At 47.5% G+C, this 22,830-nt stretch overlaps 1 protein-coding gene across 8 annotated transcripts in view; it reads right to left on the bottom strand.

The window, feature by feature from the left end:
- The window catches only part of MTMR4 (myotubularin related protein 4), a 53,131-nt gene that overhangs the window by 7,495 nt on the left and 22,806 nt on the right, over nucleotides 1-22,830 (bottom strand). For 7 of the 8 annotated variants that reach the window (XM_027446011.3, XM_038165653.2, XM_005015868.6 and 4 more), the window contains exons 3-11: nucleotides 18,692-18,781; nucleotides 16,083-16,199; nucleotides 15,304-15,386; nucleotides 14,919-15,085; nucleotides 13,417-13,513; nucleotides 6,313-6,426; nucleotides 871-1,067; nucleotides 490-618; nucleotides 69-180 (exon numbers count right to left, since the gene is read on the bottom strand). In XM_027446011.3, the coding sequence (XP_027301812.1) occupies nucleotides 69-180; nucleotides 490-618; nucleotides 871-1,067; nucleotides 6,313-6,426; nucleotides 13,417-13,513; nucleotides 14,919-15,085; nucleotides 15,304-15,386; nucleotides 16,083-16,199; nucleotides 18,692-18,781 (1,106 nt within the window). Of the gene's footprint in view, nucleotides 1-68; nucleotides 181-489; nucleotides 619-870; nucleotides 1,068-6,312; nucleotides 6,427-13,416; nucleotides 13,514-14,918; nucleotides 15,086-15,303; nucleotides 15,387-16,082; nucleotides 16,200-18,691; nucleotides 18,782-20,811; nucleotides 21,214-22,830 lie in introns of those variants that run through there. The other variant, XM_021269820.4, reaches the window with a different exon arrangement.

Raw genomic sequence — 22,830 nt, 5'->3', positions numbered from 1 at the left:
GGAAGAAAAAAAGCTCACAGGACGTTAACAGATATGGCATCAAACTTAGCTAGAATAAGGTCACTTACTTGCTAGGGTCTGGTACCTGGCTGCAAACAGCACGCAGATACTGGAAACTGTTGCGGATGGAGTGGATGTTGGCCATGCCCATGAACACGACTTCACAGTTTGGGTAATACTCTGAACACAACAGAGACAAAAACAGTCAGAAAGTGCTGCTGCCACTGCAGCAAGTGCCTCTATACACATAGTTTGGTTGTACCCTGCAGCACTGTTTCTAGTCTCTAGCAGAAGGTAGGCAGCATTTCTAGAAAAGCCTTGTGGGCCAGCAGCAATATATCTGGGATAACAGACTGCATGAGTGAGAAGGGGAATGTGCTCCCAGAGAGTGAGCACCAAAATGCCAGCCTGACCCAAACTGTGCTCCAGGGCCCACTCAACACAGCAGGTTCAAGAGGAACACACTGGGATTTGTTTATCTCTGTGTACCTTCACATTCGCAGCCTCCTCCCTTTGCTCTGTTGGCCACAGCTGCGGTGTAGGATCTGGCATCGAGAATCAGCAGCTTCTGAGGAGTTCCCGCATTCTCCACACCTGAACATGCGGTCAGGGACGAGTCTGCAGAGACAGCACGACTGAGTTCCTGGCACCTCCCTCCCTCTTACAACAGGCCTCCAGCACAACCCAACACTGGACGCGTACAAGCCCAGAGACATGTCCCACATGCAGGGCCCAGATTATTGACTTGGATGTCGGGTTTAAATCTTTCACTGTAACGGCCCTGCTAGCGGCAACAACAATATTTAGATGTAGGAACCACACCATAATTCACACATTTAAGAGACAGCAGAAGGGAGCATATTGCCTCACCGAAGTCAGCCTCACAGGCCTCGCTGCCATCACTGCTTCCATTGTGTGGCATGCCACCAGGTACCTTTATTCCAGGGTTCAAGGCACAGGCTTTGGCAATAGATGTCACAAGATACTCATCGTCAGCATTTCGCCAGCCCCACCAGCTGATTTCAGGCTGGCTGCAGCGTGCAATCACTGCCCCATTGCGCACATGTCTGCAAAACAAGCAAGAGCTGGATGAATCCCCCTGGAGAGGTGAGGAATGAGCCCAGCAAACTTCCCCACACATCTACAAACAGCCAGTGCTTGTGCAACCCTCCTCACTGCTTCATCTGCTGCATTTACCCTTGTAGTTAAGCAGTGAAACAGGGCAGGGCATTTCAAATAACCATTATTCATAACGACAGCAGTGACACAGAGGCTGTCACTCAAATCTCAGCACTGAGGAACAGAAGATGGCTGTGAGTAGCGCAGGAGCGGCTGATGGAGCTGGAACAGCTGGCAAAACGAGATTGCAGAGGAGCAGGTTGCTGCAGTTTTTGCAGGAGTGGCTGTCAGGAACACGCAGTGCCAGCGGATGGCGGCAGCTGCACCCCTGGGACCAGTGGCTGTGCTGGGATCTTGACCACCACTAAAATGATCCAGAGTTTCTGTAGCAAGGGGGAAGCTACCAGTTGTTCTTGTCATTACAACTCTAGAAAACTAGAGAGAAGTTCCAATAAATATGGCTGTACTTCGGAAAAGTCATAATTATTTCTTGTACTACTGTTCTGTTCTTCTATTTTCACATTTTTCCTCCCTTACATTATGTACTGGTTGTTAAACCATTTCATTTAGTGCTTGTAAATTAGAAAGATTAACTCACTCAGCATCGGACTAGTTAGTTTCTGGGTGGAGGCCTGAGCTGGTGTTTACTAATAACCCCTACAATGTGAACCTTACCCTGGCTGCTGCTAATCAAGGCCTGGCAGAATGTCTGAAATAGAAAGAAGTACTCATTTTTTCACATGAACATACTTGTCAAGTCAGTCACAAGTGACCTGAAAAGGGAGTGGATGATTATGTGACAACTTTTGCTGGTGCTACAGAATTATCCAAGAGTCATAGCTGACTGGAAAAAAATGCAGAGGATCTCATGATACTGAGTGATAAAAATGTAACAATAATAATTGAAAAGTATTTAAAAATGATCAATAAGTATCCCAGTTATGACATGAAACAGTTATGCACAATAAGCTGCCAAATCTCAAAGACTTTGAAGTCATTGCAGTTCTTAAACAGCCTCAGCTCAAGGCTCAAAGGAAGCAGAAAGGTTAAGAATGTGCAAGGAATTATTAAGAAAATAATAAAACAGAAAATATTATGACACCACATCACACACCTGCATCTTCACAATCACACAAGCTTCTTTCTTTAATCCATCCACAACCGTAACAGAGAGTGGACTCACTGCCACGGTGATATGGAATTATAAATATATTTAATTCACAGTGGGTAGGTCCACCAAGTGACCATGAAACACAACCATACATTCTCCTGAATATATGCCGCAGGAAGTCTAAGATACTTTGGCTGCTCCAAAGACACAGCAAGACAGAATACCTGCATCCCTGTCCTGTCTGTTACACTTCCTCGAGATGCTACTCGTGGTGCCTGGCCCTTCTCAGGGAGGGGACAAGAACCTGGACAGCCCTGTACACTCACCCCTCCCTGTCCCACTGCCCCGCATGTGACACCTCTCTGAAGACGAGCTGGAGTAAGAACAAAGACAGAGATAAAACATCTGACAGATATTTTCTTTGAAGGTTGACACCTCTGAAAAACCTGCAATACATAACAGCCTAGATCCTAAAACACACTAGCAGAAGCCTCGTGCCATCACTCAAAGGCTGTTTGGTTACTGATGGGGGCTAAAAGTAGAAGAACTCTTGAAGGTGTCTCTTTTTCCTCATGCTGTCATCCCCCTGTTATAGGCTCTGCTGTTCCACAGCGGATGACAATGCTTGTTCACATTACTTGCTGTAAGGCAGTACATCCAGAAAATACACTGAAACTTTGAATTTCTTTCAACAGCAGTGGCATCTCACCAGCAGCTACTGCAGTTTGTAGAAATGGTTTTGCTCCTCAGAGACAAGATTGTCCTGAAGCAACTTACCAGTAAACACTGAAAAAGTTTTTATTGCTAATGGCATCCCATAGTTAATACTGATGACGATTCTAAACTGAAGACTTCCAAAAAACAGTATTTGTATGCAGCTAACTCAAAATACTTTGGAGTCTTTTCTCATTTGGTGCCATCCTCTGCTGCTGTTTTGTTTTGCAAGGTGAGTTATGCTCCCAGAAGGTCTATTTCTGGCACTGGGATCACTGAAGGATGGATAATACAGACAGCAGCAAAGGCTTTGTTTATACTAGTAAATGAAACAGAGCCAAGGTGTGGACTTAAGCACCGGCCTGTGATCATCCAAGCCTGTTTGTTAGCACACCTACAATTTTCGGCCTGTGCCAACTAGCACTTTCCCAGACAGCGCCCGAGCACGTTTCTGGGACATGCAGGTGCTGTGCCAGGGACTGTTCCCAGCAGCCTGTTTGGATGTGACAGTAACATTTTGGGGTGCAGAGGGTAGGAAAAGATTGTAGCTGTGTAGATGTGAGTTGTAGGAGGCCACCTCAGTGATGGCCTGTCCAATGCATTACTAGAAGCATGGCCAAAGTGTCATACTACATTTAGAGAATTTCTTGGTACCACAGGCTTCTGAGCAGCGCAACAAATACTGGGCAGGGCATGGTCTTGAGGTAACCAGTTTCAAGAGATGTAATGATGTGCTAATAAACACGAGGAAACATGGCCAACATTGATGAGCATGAAGACATCAGTAAGCAGAAAGTGTAGCAGGTGCCAGTATAAGAACCAAAACCAAAACCGAGCCTGCAGTGAGCTTCCAAAACCACAGAAGCACACATAGCTAGCTTGATTCTGTGGTCTCCTGCAGATCTTCACAACACGAGCATATGAAGTTTTGGTTCTTTTCTTAATGGAAGTTTTCCCCAAGGAAAAATGATCCTTTCTTGAAACTGGAATGGTAGAACGTGCCATAGCATGTTAACTTATGTGGACGTAAGTATTCCCAAGGGATCCTCAGTTTAGTCTAGATGACTCAAGACCCTTTCAGAATCCAAAGCTGGAGTATGACATGCCTTGTATCTTATCAGTTCATCTTTTACTCCCAGATTCACTTAGAGCACAAGGCTAGAGCAGATGTGATGTTCTTAGCACATGCCATCTTGATTTTCCTGACTGTTATTCTGGCCATAGGAGTTCTCATCCACTATGCAAAGTCAAGCAGCTCAGCTTAAAACACGAGAAACTGCTGAGAGGGTTTACGGAGCTGCTGCCTCTCAGCATCACCTAAAGATTCCCACCTGAGATGCATTCATGCAAGTGTTTTGTTTCCTAGCCACCAGATGAAAGCCCTGGCTCACTCCACCTTGACCAGCTTGAGACCAATGCTCAGCATGGGGCTGCAGCAATGTCCACATCTGCCCACTGCTTCCCTGACACTCATCGCAGCATGAACACAATCAAAGGCAACTGCTGAGCTTCTGTGAGAAGCTCTCTTGCTAACGTAGTCCCAAGGTCTTCTGAAGGTGGCTGTGCAGACAGAGTAATAATGAGGAGCGGCTGGCATACAATGCCCGTCTGCCTCTGTAGTCAACTAAATAATTGATTGCGTCCTCTGTGTTGCTTTAAAAGTGAGTTGTGCCTGGAAGGTCCTGAATCTCTACTGTGCATGTCCTCCACTGAGGACTCGAAGATGGAGATCCATATTTCTGTTTTGCTTACCAGCTAAATTATACTTTTTGTAAGGAAACTGATAATGTGATATCTTTGGTGTCATGCTTTACAGATCCGAGTGTCAGCTGTTGAATTCAGCCTTGCTCTCCAAAATCTCTGAACTCTAGCAAACAGTCCTGTGGTGACTGAGTCCCTGGGATAAATTCAACCAAGGCCACTTGCCCTCTCCCCTGAGCTGTAGGTGATGAGGAGCTGAGTGTGAGGCTCTGCATTTTGCCCCTTCCCCTTGGCACAGCACAAGGTACTCTAGAAGCAGCCACGGCCCTTATAGACCTTCTTGGCCAAACGCATAAAGTTTGAAGGCAAAGGCTAAAGAGAACGTGAAAATGAGAGAGAAATGGGGAAGGCCTGGACCCATCTTATAACATCACTTGTCAGCATCTTCTAATCTGATACCAGGCTGCAAAAGGTTGCAGTTCAACCTGTAAATTACTGGGTACCTTCATAGTGATATTATAAAGCGCTGAACAAAATAATTTTAAGAGGGTAGAAAAAGACATGGCTTTGCCCTCAGGTGGAGAAGCACACAGTCTCCAGCGCCAGACCATTTTTAGCAGAAGTAATCACAAATACAATTAACTTCTTAGCTGACTCGGCTGCAAAGAGGGGGAGGCTCCATGTGATAACCAGTGCTCATTATTACTTCATTGTAGAATTTAGCTCTTGTAGAAACAGCACGCTGTTTTGCCAGCATGTAACACAAACCATGTAAAACAAAGATGTAGAGTTAAGGTATGTGTAAATTTGCTGGTTTTGTTTCCTGGCTTTCTTGCTTTCCAGGGCTTTCCTTTGTAATGCAGCGCTGACATTTTCAAAGCTTTTTATATTTGGATTTAATAGTTGCTAACACTGAGTCTGATGCTAGAAACCACAACATACATTACAACATACACTGACTGGGTGAGGTATCTTCCTGCACACCTATGCAACCAACGTCCCATTTGGTTCAAACATGTCAGCCTCCTAGAAGACATGCTTAATGAGAAACCAACCCCCTGCCCTGAAAAGCCCTGCTTTGTTTGCTGCCTAGCCTCATGCATCCTCATGTATAGGTAATTTTTGGAAGGCTGCTCTGATCGGGGAAGAGGTACTCTCCATATTTACCAGTTATTGAATCAATGATGTTCAGCCACATGCAAATATTTCATCCTACCTGTTACTTTCAAACTCTTTTTTCAAACTCTGTTTTCAAACTCTCACAACTCAGTCAAAACAGGAATGATTTGCATGTGGGTACTAAAATGTATATCCAGGCTGTGGTAAGTCGTTGATTGAAGGGCCATGCAGCAGGCTCATTTTGGCCAAGATTTCTTTTCAAAGTAACAGCTAGGCACACCTCAATTTGTGACACTCAAAGAAACTCAAACTGTTTTGAAACTCAAAGAGAACCTGAATTTGACATGGGATTCTTGCTGCATCTCGCACAGAAGGAAAGTCACCTCTCTCCTCAGATCTAAATGAAAGCAGGAAACAAGCAGCACTTACCAAATATTTTTCTCTCTGGGAGAACGTCCTGCTTTACCGTCACAGACCAAGTTCCTAGACCTGTCTAAAGGGCAGCTACTGGGGACTTGGGGAGCACGCTGTTTTGCTTTTTTGTTTACCTGTACACAACCACAGGGATCCTCTTCCATGACCTAAATGAAGCCACATTCTCTAGCTCCTTATCCGTGATCCAGACAGGCACCAGCAGCTTCTGGGGATAACTGGAACAAAGCCTGGAAAAAAGATAGCAGCAAGGCAAGATGAGAACTCGGTGACTAAAATATGTACTAGACAAGTTGTACAGAGAGTGCAGGAGCATTTCACATTCTCCCAAACTCTGCATGGCTCTTCCTCCTCATATCTGTCTCAGTACAGTTTCAACACAGGAAAAGTAACCCAAAAAATGCTGTCAAGAATGAGCTAGGAGATAACAGCCTCCCTTAACATCAGGCCTCACCTCTGGGGCCATGCCAAGTATCCTAGCACTTCCCAAGGATGCCTTTAGAACATGCTCTGGATTTAAATGTGCACGAGGGTCTAGGGGAACAGTCATTGTGTGTGGGGGGGTCAGTTTTCTTGCAGTACTTACAAACCCAGAAATGCACACTATGTTTAGTAAATGATTATCTGGCCCTTGTAGGAAACAGATCACCACTGACAAGCTTTTACACACCTCCATGACAAAGATGTAGATCTCTGCCTAGAAAGATGGCAATGATGGTTTGGTCTGTGCTACAATAAAATGATACAAGGGAGATCTGAAATAATATTTAGTGAGGTCATTATCTGAACATGTGCCAACAGTGACATAAATGTGATGGGCAAGTCCCTATCAATCTGGTCACCTAGATAAACTCCAAGCATGTACAGCTATAGCGGAGGGGACACAACTCTTTAAGAAACAGAGCTGCAGTAACAAAGTGCCACATCTAAACTCACGGAAGTTCAAAGCAGTCTGGCTGAAACAGAAGTTGGGGGGGGGGGGGGGGGGAGAGACGGAGGGAGGGAGAGAGGGAGGGAGTGGGGAACAGGCATATAGGATTTTCCAGGCAGCAGTGTGCTCAGGTGGCCAAGAAGGCCAACAGCATCCTGGCTTGCATAAGAAGCAGTGTGGCCAGCAGGTCGAGGGAAGTGATTGTCCCCCTAGACTCAGCTCTGGTGAGGCCGCACCTCGAGTACTGTGTTCAGTTTTGGGCCCCTCACTACAGGAAGGACATCGAGGTGCTCGAGCGAGGCCAGAGAAGGGCAACGAAGCTGGTGAGGGGTCTGGAGAACAAGTCCTACGAGGAGTGGCTGAGGGAGCTGGGCTTGTTCAGCCTGGAGAAGAGGAGGCTCAGGGGCGACCTTATTGCTCTCTACAGGTACCTTAAAGGAAGCTGCAGCGAGGTGGGGGTTGGTCTGTTCTCCCACGTGCTTGGTGACAGGACGAGGGGGAATGGGCTTAAGTAGTGCCAGGGGAGGTTTAGGTTGGATATTAGGAAGACCTTCTTTACCGAAAGGGTTATTACGCATTGGAATGGGCTGCCGAGGGAAGTGGTGGAGTCACCATCCCTGGAGGTCTTTTAAAAGACGTTTAGATGTAGAGCTCAGTGATATGGTTTAGTGGAGGACTGGTTAGTGGTAGGTCAGAGGTTGGACTAGGTGATCTTGGAGGTCTCTTCCAACCTAGACAATTCTGTGATTACAAATGTTTAACTCCCCAAACGTTAAAAAAACAATTGTAGTGTATGTTAAGAGTAGGACAAGACAGCAGCCAAGGGAAAGATGGGGAAATCCAAATAGCATGCTGGGGAAAGGAGCTAAGAGCAATGCAAACAAAATGATGCACAGGTGAAAATTCAGGAGTGCAGGGGCTTCCTGGTTACTGCAGCAACTGGTCTGCCCCTGGGCTCCCAGCATGTGGCTGCATGTGGGCAGACAGGTTGCAGGCTTCAGAGAGGAAGCACCGCCTGGATGCCGGACCAGCAGAGCCCCAGCAGCTCAGGCAGACAAAGCCCTGACAAGAAACATCAAAGAGCAGTCAGCTCCAGGCTATAACCCACATCTTTCGAAGGAATGTTTTGGGGCAGACAGGAAGCAAACTGAGGAGGGTGAAACTATCAAGCAGGTAAGCTCCAGAGGATGGCCTGGTACTCCCCTCAATCCAGGCTACTCTACCTGATGTTACCTGGTTTGTGATGGTAGAAAGGACCTGCCTGACATGCTAGAAATGTCACTTCACACTGTGTCTAGACAGCTTCTCAGAAAGCCCTGGACAGAAGGCAAGGTTGGTCTATGGGACAATAACAATAGGGCATGGAAAGAGAATCCAGTAAGGAAAATGTAAGCTGTTGGGTAAGAAGCTGAAGACAGAACATCTGTGTGTGGTAGAACTCTCTGGAGTGCTTCACGTTCCTCTCGTAAAATTGCTCAGAAAACCAGAAAAGCACTGAAGTGTGATCAAGAACAATGGAATGTTGAATAAGATTAGTACCTATTAGGATCTGGGGGGATTTTTTGAATAGCCATGGTCTGTAAAAGAATGGTCTTCATCTAAGTCAAAACAGAACCTGTTTCCTGGCACTTAGGATGAAATGTTATGGAAGATGTCTCAAAAACTGGGGAGAATAAATACAAGAGTGTTTCAGTACAGGAGCATATATTGTAAGAGTTAAGCCACAAACTCTGTAATCTTACAAAAACAATAAGGATCAAGTCAATAAAATTCAGGTTAGAACACAGGACAGCCTCAACAAGTTAAGCCAAATTTAAGGAGGGTGCACAAAAATTGACACTGAGGTGAAGATAAACAGACCTGTGCTCCTAAGGCTAGAGGACACGAAGAGCCAGGATAAAGGAGTATGTTGGCTTAACAGCACCTTATAAACTTGGCACAAGGAAGATTATCACTGGTCCCCTAGATTTTGGAGTAGAAGCTTTGTAGGAAGACCAGAATAGATTGATCTAACAAAGTCCTGTCTGCTCCAAGAAAAACTGAAGGTGAAATTGTGAGGCCAAGAGTTGCCAGCATCAACACACATTGCAAGAAGTGCACGGACTGAAATCCCCACCCTAAAGAGAAACTGGATAGTACTAAGGGTACACTACAACCACAGGAGCACGGCAGCAGCAATACCCATGAAAGGCTGAAAGATTCAGAGAGGCTGCAAGGGCAGAAATTGCAATGGGAGACTTGCATTGCTTCCACATAAAATACATAAGCATCATGATAACACATTAGACAAAGGCTACGTTTTTAGAAATGATCAGCTGCTTCTTGGTGGTACCAGCCAAATAAATCAAAAGATATATAACTATTCCTTTGGTCCTAAGCATGCACAAAGCTGCTCCAACACAGGGTAACTGAAAAATTGCTTTGTTGCAGCAATCGTTGCACAGTAGAAGTCAAAAATATATTTAAAGGCAAAAAGGTTCTCACTGTGGTAGAAGTCTGCTTCAGAAAGAGGAAAAGATTCATTTTTATATACTTCAAGAGACAGTGAAAGGAAGCAAAAAAAGCTTGCAGTTGATGCGATGCTTAATTAAATATGCTATTCAATGTAATATAAAACACATCAAAAAGGATCAGAAAGAGATGGCAGAGTTGGTGAATGAAAGTAGGATTTTAGAAATACAATGACATCCTTCAAATAGGGGAAATATTTCTAAAGGACACAAACCTGAGAGGAGCCAAATGTGAATCTCAATTAAAAAACAGTAAAAACAAGGCAATCATGCAGATTTCAAGAAATGCCCTATTAAGAGATTAAAACTATGAAGACACCTCGGAGGTCTGATAGATAAGCAAGATCACAGCAGAGAGTCAAAACTATCTACAATGATCCCGGTGATCATTGGAGGAGTGCACAGAGAAAAGAAGTTGCCAGACCTATCCCTGTTTTGCAAGGGACAAGGGACAAGAATAGATTAATGTGGAAACTTCAGCAGGGGAAGCTGTAGAACTATCTGCTAGGAACGAAGAGCAACTAATCAGCAGGACTGGATAATACCCAACATTGCTACAGCAACCCAAATGCACACCAGGTGAATGATTAACTGAGATGCGTAATCTATTGCTTACATTGGCTTGGGTGCCAGAGGAATGAAAGGTGGCAAACTTGGTATCAATTTTGTAAAAAGCTCTCTGAGGTGAATGTGGGAAACCTCTCAAGTCTGACTTCTGTACAAAGCCACTGACTGCACAGTTGGTGCAAGGGTAAATACAGTGCACTTGGGAAGAGTCAACAATGGCTTTTGTGGAGGGAGGTCGCATGTCACGTATCTAGAGCTTGCTGCAGGCACCACTGAACAAGTAGATACAGCCTGCAAAGCTGACAGTGGATTTCGATTTTCATAGATTTTTGTTTGTTTGTTTGTTTGTTTTTTTACACAAGTTGCTCATTGAAGACTTGAAAGAAGCTCCTCTTGAGAAACAGCAACCCTTGAAAAGCAAGAAACAGTAACAGAATGTAACTGGTTATTTTTTGTGAGAAAGGGAGTCCCAAAGGGACCCATGTTTGGCCCTGTGCTGTGTGATGTGCTCACACTGCACATGGAAAGAAATGAACAGTGAAACAATGTGACTCATGGACCATGCTGACCCAAACTAGCAAATGGAATGTTTTTGGAACTGTGAAGTTAGATCCCAGAAAGAGGCATTAACAACACTAATGCATAAATCAGCACTAGCCACACCTACAGACAAGGACAGATGAAGCATCTTCTTGCCGCAAAGGCAACAACCACCCCAGTGAGAGATCCTCCTTTACAGTATGCAAGAACATGAAGCATCACCTTTGCCATGAAAGTGGAGGAAAGTATTAAGATTTGTAGAGAAGTCTAACAAAATAAGACAAACTATGAATTAAGAGCAGTCACAGAAACGAGTAGGAAACATCGGATATCTTCAACAATACCACAGCACTCCAGGCAGCTTTTCCTCATAAAACCAAAAATAAATAAAACCGTGAGTGACTGTAAAAAGATCAAAGCTGAAGATAAGCATCAACAGCAAAAGAAAGGTGAATTTGTTTGTTTGTTTCTTTCTTTCTTTTTATTATTTTTGAAGGAACTATGTGTGCATCAACTCTCCTAGCATCATGGGCAACATGAAAACAACTTCTAGCTCAGACAGCATGGGTACATTAGCTGGCCTATGTCAGAGCATGCACAGTTCTCTCGGTGTACAGATCACTGGGGATGTAAAAGCCATGGAGATATTATGTAATATTTTTATTATTATTGTGTGCTGAAAGAGTATAACTTTTATCATGACTGAAGGAGTGGTTATTATATGCTTGTATAGCTCTACTTTTATGATGGCTGTCGCCAGGAAGAAGATAATAGTTACCAGATAAGAACATCTCGGAACAGACTTGAAAGACAACGAACAAAGTCATTACCTTGGAGTATCCTGTCTCTAACAACATTGTTTTGTCAATGCTGGGAAATAAAAGATAAAAAGGACTATAAACAGTTAAAAAGTAACCTGATTCCTGTGAATAGAGGCAGGTGGTAATGATCAAAAGCCAAGGCAGGATTTAAAGACACACTCCCTGGAGCAGCAAGAGAGAACTGGTTTCTGAGTTGCACAAGCAAATTACAACACCTTTAAGATCTTGAGATGTCTGCTGAGAAAGGAAGCTGAGACCTGCCAGGATCCCCAAGGAGGAACTCAGCAGACCCAAGGAAAGCACAACCAGGCCTGCATCCAGCTTGCTAAGAACTTCTTTCAAGTTCTTTCTTCCCTGGTTTGGTTGAAAACCAAACATCTGTCTTCAGAGACGTTTGCTAATAGCTGAGCATTGCTGGTCATAACTCCCAGGAAGCAAACCACAGGTGGTTGATCTAAGCTGGACTTTCTGAAGCAGTCAGAGGGAATCACATCCCAAAGCCTAGCAGGGAAGGAAAACCTGGCTGCTTTCAAAGACACACAGAGACTGTACCTGCAGCACAGACCTACCTGTTGTGCATTCTGAAACTGAGCAGTTCAGGAAAACAATTTTTATTTGAAATTCCTGGAAAAACTGTGTAAATGCTGTCAACAAAGGCACGTAACATTCCAGAAGCAATAATGTGGTATGGATAAGAAGAAAATGAATTGAAGCCCAAACAGATTGCTTGATGCCTGGATTCCTGAGGAAGCACGTGAGAGAAGGTAGCAGGCAGCAAACTGCAAAACTCCACAGGGATTTCCCCAGGTCAGCATACCTGAGGCTTCTCACGGTCTCCACAAGAAACTGGAAATATAAAGGTGATTGGGGATGTTTTTACTGTCTGAGAAATACAGAAAAGACTGAGGGATACCAGTCATTTCAAGCAAAGGATTAAAGGGAATGCAGAAATGAACATGTCAGTCAAAGCTTAATAAAAACCTGTTGGCTTAATGCCACCTGCCGCAAAGAATGCGGAAGCGCTTCTCCAAGAGCTCTTCTCCAGGAGCAGAAGACAGGTGAGAATCACTGACGTGCTGGGTGAAGGACCTTCCAGAGATCTCCACTCCTGCCCACAGTGGAACCACATCCAACACCAGATCAGCTGAGACCTGAAATGCTCCAAGGATGGAGACCTCCTGCCTCCCTGGGTGACTTGTCCCAGCAAAGCATCTTCCCCCTTCTGGAGAAGGACACTTCCCCCCTGTCCAATCTGAGCCTCCCAAGCTGCAACTTGAGGCCAGTGTCCCTTGTTCTTTCACCTTCCACTGTCAGAAGAGTCTCACTCCACCACCTTTGTAACTGCCCTGCAGGCTGTAAGCAGATCACCGTTCAGCCTCTCCTTCACCAGACTGAACCAACCCAGCTCTTCCTCCAGACTTCTCAGTATCTTGAGAGCCCTCCACTGGCTTGTCCCCAGTTTCCTGACACAGGTGAATGGCTGCCTGACTTCATGTAACCTTTCAATTTTCAATGTGAGCATTTTAGAAAGACTGACCAGAAAGGCAACCCTATGATGAATGATTTCTCCAAGACCCTAGATTGCCTTCAAGGATAAATTCTGGCCACCACATTATAAACTACCTGAGTCAGCATTTACAATTGCTGCTAGCTCTGGTGTTTGGAGTGTACTCCTTCTTAAAGGAGGAAAGAAAGGGGGTCTGGCTCATATGCTGATCTTCCTGAGGGTTATCAAGACCTGAAAGGAGGATTAGCTGGAGCCTGACTCATCCACTGCTCTACATGGGGATTGCAAAGGGAAGAAGGAAAGGAAAGAGGAGATCGGGGAGAGCCTAGTGGTGAAACACTCACTTGTAATTGTTGTTGATGTCAGAGACTCGCCAGACATTCTGCAAGTCAAAGCCCATCCTCACCAGCTCCATCTCGAATCGGTATCTTACGTGGTCTCCTGGAATGGTAGAGCATAGGGTATTTACTGACAGCTAAGCAGAACTGATAAAATTTAAACATCAGTGGCAGCTCCATAGCAACTATCACAGGCTGGAGAGAAACCACAGGACAGCTGGACAGCAGGTTCTTGATTCAGAAGCCAAAAAGACTTGTCCCTTGCATGGGTGCCTCTGCCTATTTTGTTGAGTCAGATCACCTCCCAGTCTCAGCAGCAGAAAAATAGCCTTCCCCGTTCAGTGCGTGTTTTGGGGGCGGTGGTGTTAATTTCATCTGTGTTTTCCTTCTGATGGAGATGGCTTCCAAAGCAGATGTTGGAAAGCCAATGGCAGAGGCAGCCCACTCCAGAGGCAGTTTTTTCAGACTGCTCTGTCAGAGGGTGACTCAGTTTCCTCTTATGTTTTAGCCTCACCGTACAAATACTGGATGTCTTTGGTGCTCAAGTGACAAATCTTGTTAATAAATAAATACTGAAATGTTCTTTGCCTCATTCATATCCTGCAGCAACAATTTTTGCAGGTAAATGTACTTATATTAGATAATAATATTTTCTGTATGGGAAAGACAACAAATACCTCCTAATTGCTGATGTTTGGGGGCAGAGCAGGGATACATATCTTACCTTTTTCTCTACCAACTTCTTTTTGGTACCTCTTTCAGATATACTATTCACCCCCCATCCCTCCATCCAAACCTGCGTCATTCTGGCTACTGCTTCTCTCTTAATAACAACACTTTTCTAAATCTAAAGCAGGGCTTATCACTCAGTTTAATTTCCCTTTATTCATGTTGAAGCTTTTCAAAGAGAAAGCACCTGCAAGTGAACTTTGTGTTCCAGGAGAGGGCAAACTTCCAATCCACACGAGGGCACTATCACAACTCTGTTTTCCTCTTTATGGATTCAAACATTTCATTTGTGCCTGAGTAAAAATGAGCCAGACATCTCTGCAGATTTTATCACAGGAATGTCATGACATTTCTAAGCACTGGAGAAGAGTTGCAGATGGACTGATATTAATGATGCTGCCTCAATGCTGATGACATTTACTGTCAAAGGACAAGACTGCTTGAGCTGTCTCATTATCATGATGAAAGTACTAAAGGATGGGATGTTTTCTTCATTCACAAGGAGAAAGGGAAAAGGGGACTTAAGTGCTGCTGGCTCAGAATACTCCTTAGCATGCTTATTATTTATTGTTCCTTTTACTGTCCGTGTTAGCCAGCTGCATCTGGACATCAGCTGGATGTCTAGGCCAGGTACGGGATGGCCCTTAGCAAGATTAACTTGGGCTGTGGCCACAGCAGAACGTAAGACACAGCAAGACGTTGGTTTATGAACAATAGCTCATGTTGCATTGCTGTGCTTCTGGACAAAAAAACAGGAAGCAGATGGGTCAGGAGCCTACCTGGACGGCAGAGATGGGCATGTTGATCCTCCTCATCAACACAGACTCCTAAGCACCACGCGTGGTAGGCAAATGCAAAAAGGTCCTCAGGCTTCGCAGGGCGGGCAATGGCTCGATTTAGCCTCTTCAGCCACTCCTGGCACTGCTTAAAGGTGGAAAAATGGCACCTGCAAACCCAAATGCAAATCATACTCAGTGGGTACATATATCCAGCTGAGACCAAGACAAGGAGCTCTGCTCAGAAAAAGGAATAAAGCACCAAGTCCTAGGAAAAAAAACAGAGCAACCTTGACCATAAAGAGCTTCATTCCAATGACAGAACAAAGAGAGACACCAGAGCTGATCATGGCAACTGCAGTGGCATCTATAAGATAGCAACGGCTACCTGATCACTTTGGAGTCCTTGCAGACAATGTGAAGCTGGAACATATCCCGACACTCCACACTCTCCATCATCCTCAAAGGCACCTGCAAGGGACAGAAGCAGTGCATGAGAAGACATCATACTAGCAGAAACAGCAGCCCAGCCCATAGACCCATCACTCCCAGCCATGGCTCTGTTAACAAACACGAGCTCCTAGTCCAAACTACAAACCCACTTCAAGGCTTATGAAGCATCACGATCCAGCACAGAGTCTCCTTCAAGGATTACTATTCTGATTTCTGTTCTGTCCTTGGCTAAGTCTCCCACCATCAACCAGTTACTGACTAAATCACAACTAGATAAACACAGGCAACTGAGCCAAACAAAGGCTACAATAAAAGATGGCATGTCAATACAGTGAGAGAAAGCCTCAGGCTCCCACTGGCTGACTCTAGGATGCTGATATCCAAATAAGACAAGTGCCAGGTAGACCGGCCTCTGGCCTATAAGAGACCTTAACAAGTCTTAAAACCCCTGAGCTTAATACTGGATTTCAAAATGAAGAGCAAGGGAAAGACCTAATTATCATCTATAGGAGAACCCCATCTGCCCTCCAAAATGCAGCAGCAGGACAGCAACTGCGTGACCAGCAGTAATAGATGTCAGGCTTGGCAACTTTTAAGAGGCACAGTTCCCAGGCTGCAAACCATACAAATGGCTTATGCCTTCCCAAATCCCCATCCCAAAATACTGCATGAGATTACAGTTCAGGAAACAGGAATGGGCAAATCCAGACTTACATTGATCACAGAATCCTTAAATTTGATATGAAGCCGGTAGTTGGAGATGGCGATCACAGCATCATTTGCGTGGCCAAGATACTCTACCCCCTCGCCCTGCAACACAGTGAACGGGACCTGGAAAGGAGACACCACTAGTTAGGTCACATGCTGAGCACTTTGCACACCATTAATGCCAAGAGCTGCTCCTCCTACTGTCTCCACAACGCATCTCCTGTGGGAAATCACATCGATGTGCTTTTTGTGCGCTGCTGAGAGCACAAAACAGCGCTGGTACCCACTGCCCAGCCCCGCTGGACGGCTCTTCTGCCAAGGATGCCTTGGGAAGCAGTGAGCAGCTGCAGGGAGGCAATTACTTGCAGAAGAGAGGTGTGCACCACAAATACTACGTGTACCGACCATGGGCACCTGGCTATGAGGGTGCTGTATGCAAGGTGGGGGCCTTATGGTCCCCACTTCTTACAGAAGGTCAACATAGCGCTGATGCAGGCAGTGTGATTAAGGGAACCACCTCAGACACAGCCTGGGCTGAGGAGGAGCCCCAGGGAGGCTCTGCACAGTGCCAGATGCAGCCCGATGCTGCCCGAGTCCTCTACCCAAGGTGCAGTCATGCATGTGATGCTGCTGCGCCACAGGAGCAAAGGAGCATCCCAACAGAACCCCTGGGTACTAATCCAGGTAAATAAACGAAACAAAGGGTGGCACACTTTCTGCTAACAAGGCTGTGAAGGAATCTCTGTGTATAGTGTTTTGTAAGACTGAGGAAACCGTGATGAAGCTACCTGTATTTTTTCTTTTAATCTAGGTGGAGATAAATCAAACGTCTGTCTGATTTTCCCTATCAGCCCAGACATGCTGTAGCTATTTTTAAAACAGGGGATCCTGGCAGATGGCCAAGACTAGTGTGTTGTTGGTTTTTTTTTTTGTTTGTTTTTTTATCCTTGTTAAAAAAGGAAAAAAAAAAGCGGAGCAGCCTGGAATTCATCAGGCCTCTTTGCCCTAGCTAAGCAGACTCCTTTTTGTTCCCTGAATGCCACCTATACCAGGTGATTTTGGTAACCAGTTATGCAAAAATATCGTAACTATTTCAGCCAAAACCCTTTACTTGCCAGCCAGGGGATCTTATGAAACAATTCATTTTACTATTATTAATACAGGTCAGGCCATGTTATCTTTATTTCTAAGCTGTATCTACGGCTTGAATACACGATGCCTAAAAACTGAATTTCCTGGATTTCCAATGTGATAGTGCAAGTGACAACTGTCCTAAAGAATTCTCCCTTCTTAAGCTACTTGAAAAAAAATAACAACCTTAGGCTGGCACCTGTCTGAAAACCTTTGAAATATTAATTATTTGACATTAAGAAAATATACTCTCTTTATTTCTGCAGTCTATTATGCATACTTGCCAATGCTGTTTTTAGTTGGCACATATTTTGTCTGCTTACGTGGCTCTTTCACACAGCAACAGAAGGGAGAGAGATTAGAGATGGGATGGTAAAGCTCCAAGAACTGACAGGGGAATCCTGGAATAAACTGTCGGTGCTTGAATGCAGCTTGTTATCAAATCGATGGCTCCCTTTCAGACTTCATTTTATATTAAGAGACTAAAAATCACTATTCTCTCTACTGAATGCGAATTATCCTTTGGGAGGGGCAAACTTTATGGTCCTCCACGAAGACTACTCAAGCAGGCTGTGCTCTTCTCCAGGTGCTCTCAGTTCAGAGCCACCTCAGAAGCTCCATCATCAGGATACCGACCCGCAGCCTCTGCACGCCTCCCAGCCCGCATTTGCTCTTTCCCAGTCAACCTTCCAGCTGTCACATTTCAGTCCTTGCTCTTACCAGCATTGTTTACTGAAACAATGCCAATCTCTGAGCATCCTCGACCATTGCAGCAACAGTAAGAACATACACTGCGTGCCTGGCTCTGGCCATAGGAGCAGGATGACAAGCACTGGGACAAAGTGGCAGGGGACTGTGCGAAAGAAGGCAGAAACACTGGGAGGTTCAGCTCCCACTGCCCTTGCTGCACAGCAGCAGTGGCACCTGGGTCTCTTTCAAGGGTCTCTTGCAGCATGAGGTTGGCACCACCCAGGTTTCTCTTTCCATATGTTGGTTTCTCTTTCCAACAGCTCTGCAGCAGAAAAACACCAGAAGCAATGTACATGAAAGTCAGATCAGCTGTTGCAATACGGCATGCTATTGCCATCGAGAGCACAGCCTAGCTCCGGTATGCTACCAGTCCCACAGAGGGTCTGCCTGCTGCGGTGTGATACAGCATCACAGCTCCTCACCACCAGCACAGGTGGAGGGCAGAGAATACCCAGAACAGCGGTGTTGCATCATGCTTCAGCTGTATCTGAGCAGCAGATGTGACGCCGTGTGAACTGCAGCATCTTGGCAGGGCTGGAAAGGAGGGGGAGGAGGCACCGAGCAGCTGCCCACAGCCTCCATGCACGTGAAGGGCTCACCAGAGTGAGTGTGACCTACAGTGCTGGCCGACCAGTGGCCTCTGGAGCACATCCTGGGCTGGAGAAGTGCTCTCCGATTTCATGCTACAGAGCCTGCTACATCCTGAAGCGGATGGTTTCTGTTTTCTTCCTTACCTGCAATGACTCTTCCTCCTTTACAAGCTCTTTTGGGGGGAACAAGTCCTTGGCCTGGATGTACTCCAAACTGGGAGGGCCTTCCTCACCCTGCATTACAAACAAAATACACATTAAGAGAAAGACCCCAGCCAGTGAATGTTATGAAAAGGCAAAATCAAGAGTTATGGATACTCTTGGCACCCCAGTACGTTGGGGATCCCCTGAACCTGTGGATGGAAATGCCCGTTCTGCCTCCAGACCAAACCTCTCCGATGCTGCAGGACCTCAGCAGTTTCTCCTGCTATTGCAGAACACCATAGCACAGCAGAAAGCTGACACAGGTCTCCAAGTCTGTCTCTTCCAGCCATGTGCTCTTTGGAAAGCTGAGCAGATACACCTCAACAATGCACAGCATCTTGGAGTGATGTTACAGTAACTGTGATTTGCCACATCAAATGTGACCCCATGAACTTTGTCACGGAACCACAGCAGAAATGAACCCAGATGGTTCCACCAGCTTCAACCTACTCTTACTGCTACAAAGGATTCCTTTCTTTGGGGAGCTTTTCTCACTCTTGGCCCAAAGAAACCTAGGAAGAGCCCGAAGTTTTATTTGAGGAGTATATGAAAGTGTGAAATGCAAACCTACAACAATTGCCTCGAATTACACCCAAGAAGCAAATCTTCAGTCACTTATGAAATCCTGGTCTTAATTTTCAGCGACCCTTCCCTCACATTCTGTCAAACCACCAACACGTTGCATGAACGAGCAGCATCCAGACACTCAGCAGAAGACACTTGCCGCTGAGAGCTGAGGGTGGCATTAATTCCAAGTGCTGAAGTACTTTGTTGTAGGAACATTTCTTCAGAGTGCCTCTTGCTCTCTCAGTAGTGCTCCTCTACAAGCTCCAGCAGTTATTAGGAAATACTCTGCTAAGCATTCAGTAACAGGAAGAATTTAAAATGAAATACTTTTCTGGTTAAGTTCCCTGAGCTAGAACCCCAAATTTTGATCTGAAGAAATAAGAACCCTGCTCAGACAATTTAAAGTGATGCCAAATCCTCTTATGTTTCATCAGAGATTAAACCGAAAGTGATTCACATATGCCCTGAGGGCCACGTCCGGCGCTGAACACAACTCAGAACCCCACTCCTCCTCTGAAGGCTCAGCCTGCGGCCCCAAGCTCACGTTGCTGTGAGGGGCGCAGGAGGCCACGGGGGCTCGGGGCCTCTCCCACCACCAGCCCCTGCTTGGCTGTCGAGGTGCTGGCCTGGAAGCGGAGACCCTCGTCTCCTGCCACACAAAGAAATCCCAGTGAACAGCAGGAGCTAGAGCAGAGCAGCCTGAGATCTCCACCAGCATGGGTGTCCTTGAGTCCCTCCCCGCCCGCAGCATGGGTTGGGCAGGAGGCTGAGCATCTCTGCATCTCCTGCCCAGCCCCTTCCTGGGGTGCAGCAGCAGCTCAGGACCCCTCGCTCGTCACAAGCCAGTGATTCCCTGAAGCCATTTAACCATGAGTCATTTTTTTTGGGGGGAGGGAGGGGGCAGGGGACACACTACAAGGGGATGGGGGACAACGACGCAGGATGGGGCATCAGATCTCCTCTGAGGAAAACTGCTTTCCCAGAAGGTAAAAAAGAGAGCTCAGGATCCCCTCCTTCAGCATGGCCTGCAGGGAGGGTCAGAATGGGAAGGGGGCTTATGCATCCCAGCCTCGCACCGTGCCCCTGGGGTCTGCTGCACCTGCGGGGTCATTTTCCAGCCCCAGGCAAGGACCCACACCAGGGCCTTTGGCTGACAACCCACTGGACTGGTGCCTGCTGTGTCCTTGGGCTGGGGCAGGAGAGTGGAACAGCCACAGCAGGGGCCACAGCGTCTCACAGGGCACGTGGAAGGGAGGAGAAGGGCTTCCCCCTTCGCAAGGGGGATGCAGCAGCATGCCGAGCCAGGGAGGTGCGGGGCAGCAGGACCTGCAGGCAGCCTGGCCTCAAGGACAGGCCTGATCTGGGGCGGGCGGCTCAGCACGGGGGCTGGAGAGATGAGCTGGCTTACCGCCCTGCTTGCAGACATGGAGCAGACGGGGAGGGAAGGAGGGGGGGGGAGGGAGGAAAGAATGAAAAAAAAAAAAAGCACTTACAAAGCAGTTGAGCATAGAGCAGGAGACGCGGCCTGGCAGACTCATGTTCATTTCCAGAGGCGGCAGCTGGGCTGGGCGCACGCAAGGAGCATCTCCTTCCTTGGGCCTTTTGCTGCGGCCAGCAGCGGCTCCTGAGCCCTGGCGCAGGGATTTCCGCAGCCTCCCCGTGCCTCGGCGAAGGGCAGGAGCATCCCTGCAGCGGGCAGCCCGAGCAGGTGCCGCGCTCGGCTGCGCTGACAATGGAGGGAGGGAGGGCGGAGGACGGGCAGACTCCACCTACCTCCCAGGGAAGCGGAGCAGGGCTCTGCCATCCAAGCGTCTCCCTGACAGGCGAGACAGAAAATGGAGAGGCCGATGGGGATCACCCCTGCTCCCCCCGTCCCGTCCCCATGCTCACGGCCGGCACCTGGCCGGCGAGGACGTGTGGACACCGGCCCCGCTCCTCGGCGGGCTGCCGGGAGATGCAGTCCGGGCCTGGCGCTCCTCCCCGGCGGCACCTGGCTCCTGCCGCACTGATGGCGCGGGTGGGAATGCCGGGAACAATAGCGGCGAGGAGGCTTTGTGCTCCAGCCCGCTGCTGCAAACCTTCGCTTCGGCCTCTGGCAGCCTGACGGCTCCCTGCCAGGCCTGGGAGGTGAGGACAAAGGGGCTGCCCCGCTGCTCCACGGGGGTTTGGTCCCCCAGCCTTTACGTCCGCGCTGCCCAGCAGCTGCCAGGCGCAGGGATTTGCAGGATGTTTGGCTCCTACCGGCTCTCCTGGTGCTCATGTTGTGGCGCAGGCAACGGCACGGGGCCATCGGGTCCCCTCACTGCTGGCCTGGGCAGTGGCTCCGCTGGGGAGCTTCCCCACCGCCAGGTTTGCAATGGGTGCAGACACTGGGCGAATGCCTCCGGTGCAGGAGGCGCCGCGGGGCTGAACACCCAGCCCCTTCCCCTGCATCCCCAGGGGCTGACTCGCTCTGCCTGCCACTCCTCGTGCCCCACAGCAGACCATGGGCTCATTAGGTCCCAGCCCAGAAGCCACGGGACAGGAGCCTCTGGGGAAATGCTCCGTTCCCATCACCAGCCCTGCCTCCTGCTACTGAGGAGGCGGCTGGGATTATTTGCTCTCCCCTGCCCTGCTCGGCACTGAGCAGCAGCACTGAGCCTGGACAGCATCCCTCCTCAGAACTACTTTCCTAGCTGCTGCTTTTGAAGCCAAATTGCACCCTACAGAGCCACCGCATCTTGGTGACAGAGATTAGCATGCTGGAAATAAAGAGCAAAAGTGAGAATCTTTTGCTTGAAACACAAAAGGAACATCCAGCCCTTCATCAGTCCTCCAAGGCCCCAGGCCCAGGTCTTCTGCTCAGACCAGCTGGTTTCCTTCTGGGGCAGCGGACCAGAACACGGCTTTGGGCTCCCCAAGGACCCACTTGCCCCACAGTCACCACAAGACAGCTCTAACTGCCAACACCAACACAACAGCATCTCAAAAGGTTCTTTCAAGTCACATGAAAAGACTTGGGCATTTCTCCACAAAAATTGTTAAGGGTTAGATTGTTTTGAGCTGCCTTGCTCAAGGGACAGCTTTGCAACACCCAGATGTGCTGTCCTGTGTCACTGCAGGGCAGCAGAGCCCAGGCAATGAACTCCCTCACTGGGAAACCAAGTGAACCAACTACCCCAAAGGCCACACAGGCTACACTATTTGGATGCTGGACAAAAGCACAGAGGAAGAATAAGCCACAAAATCCCAGTAACCGTTACCATTGGTTCTGTCCTAGTCCAACATTTACTTGGTACCTAGTGGGTGTCACAGTAGACATAGCCTGGGCTCAGAGGCCCTTGCCTCCACGGGGCACCCTGGGCTCTCCTCTAACGGGGCTGCCTGGCAGGACATGGAGAAAGCACAGCCCCGAAGGCATCTGTGCTACATACGAGGTCAACACATCAGGAGAACAGAGGTTTATCCACAAGGTTAAGGATTTGTGTTGGCCAAATCTGAGCGGTTCCCCGGGGGTACTCCTCTTGGGTAAG

This window comes from Anas platyrhynchos, chromosome 20 (assembly GCF_047663525.1).
Source record: "Anas platyrhynchos isolate ZD024472 breed Pekin duck chromosome 20, IASCAAS_PekinDuck_T2T, whole genome shotgun sequence".
Lineage (NCBI taxonomy): Eukaryota > Metazoa > Chordata > Aves > Anseriformes > Anatidae > Anas > Anas platyrhynchos.
This window is presented reverse-complemented; position numbering and strand designations above follow the sequence as displayed.